The sequence below is a fragment of the Arachis hypogaea genome, unplaced genomic scaffold, assembly GCF_003086295.3.
Source record: "Arachis hypogaea cultivar Tifrunner unplaced genomic scaffold, arahy.Tifrunner.gnm2.J5K5 arahy.Tifrunner.gnm2.scaffold_703, whole genome shotgun sequence".
NCBI classification, from domain to species: domain Eukaryota; kingdom Viridiplantae; phylum Streptophyta; class Magnoliopsida; order Fabales; family Fabaceae; genus Arachis; species Arachis hypogaea.
Genome location: NW_027255770.1, coordinates 1 through 4,726, shown reverse-complemented (window position 1 = coordinate 4,726; position 4,726 = coordinate 1). Strand labels below are relative to the sequence as shown.

The 4,726-nt window shown below is 36.3% G+C and overlaps 1 protein-coding gene across 1 annotated transcript; it reads left to right on the top strand.

Annotated features, from left to right (window-relative positions):
- Window positions 1-24: 24 nt before the first annotated feature.
- LOC114927419 (DNA ligase 4) lies at window positions 25-4,202 on the top strand (the record flags this gene model as incomplete). The annotated part of the gene is given in 8 exon segments (XM_029296992.2): window positions 25-130; window positions 583-708; window positions 830-929; window positions 1,015-1,120; window positions 1,895-2,025; window positions 2,131-2,292; window positions 2,593-2,802; window positions 3,582-4,202. Coding segments are annotated over 8 exon segments (1,541 nt in total), but the record flags the coding sequence as incomplete, so codon positions are not given.
- Window positions 4,203-4,726: the final 524 nt, after the last annotated feature.

The window sequence follows — 4,726 nt, the reverse complement described above, 5'->3', positions numbered from 1 at the left end:
CAAATCAAATCGTATAAGGTCCTCCATAAGGGGAGAAAAGAAAACATGTCCATTGTTCCTTCTCATTTAACTCAGACTGATGTTTCCAGTATCAAGGGAGACTCTCATATATTTTCAAATATGATGTTTTGTATCCTACAGTCTTGCTAGCCAGCTGTCGTTTGTCCTGATAACTGACTACTAATAATTCTTCTATCTGTATATGTTTCTTTTGAAGTATCCTTTCTGTTTATATCTTCATATGTTTTATCTTGAGTTGCATCTGCTTCCATCTGTTGATTTACATTTTCAGAATTCTGCGCTCATTGAAAGATGCTGGTCAAAGAAAACAATTGCTGAAATGGCTATCCCCACAGATTTCATTGTACATTTGTTAGTAAATAGGTGCATTTTACAGAGGAAACAGGAAACTAGTTCTTTCCATTGCAAAAATATGTTATGTTGTTTACTCCCATTTCTTCATAATTTTTAAAAGATATTTGACAGTGCAACATAATAAGAGGAATTATTCATTATTTCAATCATCCTGACTGATTTGGAAATACATAAAAAATGGTCTTTCATTTCCCTTGACATGTTCAGACTTCGTTAATGTGCCTCCATCTCATTCTCTTGAGAGCTTGCACAAAATGATTGCTGAGAATGGGGGAGTTTTCTCGATGAACTTAAATAACTCTGTCACTCATCGTGTGGCGGCAGAGAGCAAGGGTTCTCTCTCTCTCTCTCTCTCTGCGTGTGTGGTGTGTGCGCTTGCGTGCACGCATGTGCACGGCCCCATTAAGAGTATTTTTTATTGGCTGAATCAAATACCTAATGCAGTTATCTGCAGGGTTTAAATTTGAAGCTGCAAAACGTCATGGTGATATCATTCACTACAGTTGGATATTAGATTGCTGCTCACAAAAGAAGCTTATCCCCTTACAGCCAAAGTGAGTTTCATGACTGAATATGAACTTCTTTACATCCATTTAAGCTCTTCTGATGATACGTTGCCTTAAATATTTCCTATAAAAGGTACTTCCTCTTCCTATCTGAAGTAACAAGGAAGAAGTTACAAGAAGAAATTGACGAGTTCTCTGACTCTTACTACATGTATATTGATCTTGGAGAGTTCAAACAGGTATATGATTTCATTAGCTATTAGTTTGTTTATTTCTTGAAAAATTCTGACAAAACTGTGTCATTTGTCATGTGTGGAACGTAGCACAGAAGCACAAGTAGACTGTCTGGTCCTGGAATTTTGTAAAGCATAAGACTTCATAGTTTATGGTCTAAAGTTTGATAGTATAAGTCTTATTACTATTGCATAAGTTATATACTATAATCTATTAAAATTTGTATAAGGAAAAATCCTGTATGAAGTACGAATGAGGAACCGCTATATCTGTCAAAATGGGCGTATACTTTTAACTTAAGTCAATTCATCTTCCCCCTTGATTTTATCATCTTGTGCCTGTTGCATTTTTTCGTTCTCCCTCTTTCTTTTTAGTAAACCACTATTTTGGCCTCCAAAAGAATCGCCAAAAAGATCTGCTTATTGTAAAATCGCCAAATTTGAAAATGGAAAGATCACATTTTTCTAAGCATTCCTTTCAAAAAATTGTGTCAAAATCTGATCTCTCGAGCTTTTTCTTTTTTAGAGTATGTCTTCCGTATTTGATGCATTTTTGTTAGATTGAATTAATCTTTGGGGATCATTATGTCATTTCTTTATTTTTTTTTTTTTTGGGGTCACTTTTTTCAGAAACTGAACCTTTTGGGGAGCCACAAAATGGTGGTTCTCATGCCATAAAATGCATTGTTTTCATTAAAACAAGAAGCTCCTCAATATTTGATCATGTCAACCTATGTGATGTCTTAGTAAATAGATTAGACTTGTTTGAATCTTTTGCAGCTCTTAAACACTATTAATAGGTCAGAAGATATCAGTACTATTGATCATTACAGCAAAAAATACTGCCCAAAGGATGAGTGGTCTGTCTTTATTGGATGCTCCATATATTTCCACACTGCAATACCATCAGTGTAAGATCTAGCAATGTGAAATCAACTAATAAACATTTTCATTGGATGCTCCATTTTCACCAAGTTTGCTTAGTAGGTCTCTGGTCATTCAACATTTTTATTCAGGAAAGGGGAATGGGAAGTTCTATTGCAACTTGCTTTGAGAAGATTCAAGGTTGAAGTTCTCATGGGCGGTGGTAGAGTTACTGATAAACTTACTTGTGCAACCCATTTAGTTGTCTTGTCAGTTCCAGGATATGATGCCGAATTTGATGAGCTACAGAGATGGTAAGTGATCCATCTATTCGAAACTTGCTGCAAAGTGTATCCACGATTCCTTTATAGTGTGCTTTGTAAATTACAGCTTACTTATGGTTAACTTCTGTTTCAATTCTTTCATATGTATTTTCTTTGTGCTACTTCTCATACTAGTTGCCTGTTTATCATACAATTTATTCCACCTCTGCTTCACAGTCCATATGAATGATAAAACTGTATGTTGTTATTGATATTCTTAGAATTCCCAAACCTCCATGCTCTCAAATTCTTTCTCCTTTTCCTTTTTGTTGGGGGACTACAACTCTGCAGTTTTACTTCAGTGGATAGGAGGTTTCTCCAGAGCAAGAGGTTGCATATAATAAAATCCCATTGGTTTGAAGATTGTCTGGACAATAACAAAAGATTACCAGAAGAAAGTTACAGCTTGAGGCCCTCTGTAATAGCAGAGTCAACATCTGAAAATGGGTCAGTTATGTGGATCCATTTGCCTTTAATGTTTGATATACCTGCACAAGTGCTGTAAGTTGTCAACTTATTGAATTCTTTTTTGTGGAGTATTTGCACCATTAAGGGCAGGAAGTGTACTGCATAATGAAAAAGTTAACATGCTGTAGGAGCATAAATTTTTCAGTCCATTGACGGCAATGACGTTTGACGTTTAAACTTAGGACCTCATATATATTACATTATTACATAATAGGAGTAATCCGAAGGTTTGATACACATTACTGTTGTGGAGTATGCTAGGGCTAACTTTGTCAAGAATATATAAGGAAACAGCGTAGAAAGGTCCAGAGCTAATCCGAGACAAAGCATTGCATAGCAGCAAAGGACATCACCTGTAGGGAATGGAATAAACTTGAAAAATTGACAATATAGTAACTTGAAAAGTTTTTCAAACTTCTACACCATTATTTTGAAAATTCTGGCGGGTAAAGTATATTTTGTTAGTATGAAACCATGTTTGATAATCGTCTTAGCTTGAGATGAACTAATCTGTTGACAGCTAATGACATCTCCTTTCGTTAGAATTTGTTGGAGATAAGTTTTGTTAAGGTTTTGTCTGATATGCTTATGTTTAGTAAATTTTGTAGCCTGTTTTCTCCTCATTATAATTCTCTGTCTCTACTAACAACACTGATGATGGTTGCCCTTGATATTTGAAATGATATACAACCTAAAAATGTAAAATTCAATTTTTGGTTTAGGTAAAGTAGCGATGGCCTTATGGTTAATTTGCACTAGTGTTCCAATGTACCTTTTCCTTTTATGTGATGGTTCCTTACTCTCTGTTTTAGTGAAAATGACACCTTAGAGTCTCACTTTGGTGGAGACAATGTACAAGACCAGAATGTACCCTCTGAAAAGGAAAATAGACAGAGAAGTGCAAAAGCTGCTCATGAACACAGTTTGGCCACGGTGTCCCATGAGAATGTTGGCCCAAGGAAGAGAGGAAGACCTGCAGGGAGAGGTGTTAAAAATGTTAAGATGGCTGGCAACAAAGCCCAAAGAGCACGGCCACGCACTGTGAGAAAGCGTGCGAAAATAAGCGAATATGAATCAGACAAAAGTGATTCTCATGACAATGAACCAGAAGAGCAGGAGAATGACACCGGAGAAGCAAGTTTTGATATTTACAATAGACATTTGGAACCTCAGGAGGTCGAGCAACAGGCCAATGTCCAAGTTGCCGAAACAGAAGAAAGTTCTGAACCAAACAGGGCAGTGCATGATTTGAGGAATAGTAGTGAGAGTGAAAGAATGTATGTTCCAGAAATAAAAATGGCAGATAGGACCAATGACCAAAACAGTGAATTGGCTAATGAGATTGAAAATCGGGCTGATCCCATGTTATTTGACAAGATTCCCGGCCTTGCTACCGCCAAGAAAGTTGAGGACACTAAGCATTGTGATCTAAAAGAAGAGAGGCCAGCTGCAGCAGCAGAAAGCAGTAGCACCAATGCTGCTGAACCTACAATCACTAAGAAAAAGAAAGTTAGCTACAAGGACGTTGCCAATGACCTGCTCAAAGATTGGTAGATAGGGCAGCGCCTCTATCATTCTGTATATGTATATATAAATTGAATTAAATTAATATGTATGAGCCACAAGTTTATTGTCGATTCAGTTTGTTCAAATCTTGGATAGTTGACAGTGGAATTGTCTCTGGAAGAGTGGTTATTTTGTCAAAGTTATGATTTTGATGTCCAGTTATAAGAGTTCCCATGTGTTAATCCAAATTTTCTACACCAATGTTCTCCTGAAAATTGAGAAGTTTTCTGCATATCCGTACGAAAAATTGGCCTTTTCATGTATTTTTGTGTGGAAAAACTCAACGTAATTAACACGGCAAAACTTTCATGCTGGAATAATTGACGTCTAATGATTTTATGTTTCTAAATTTTTTCATGGGCTTATATCGGAAGCATGCATGAATAGTTAA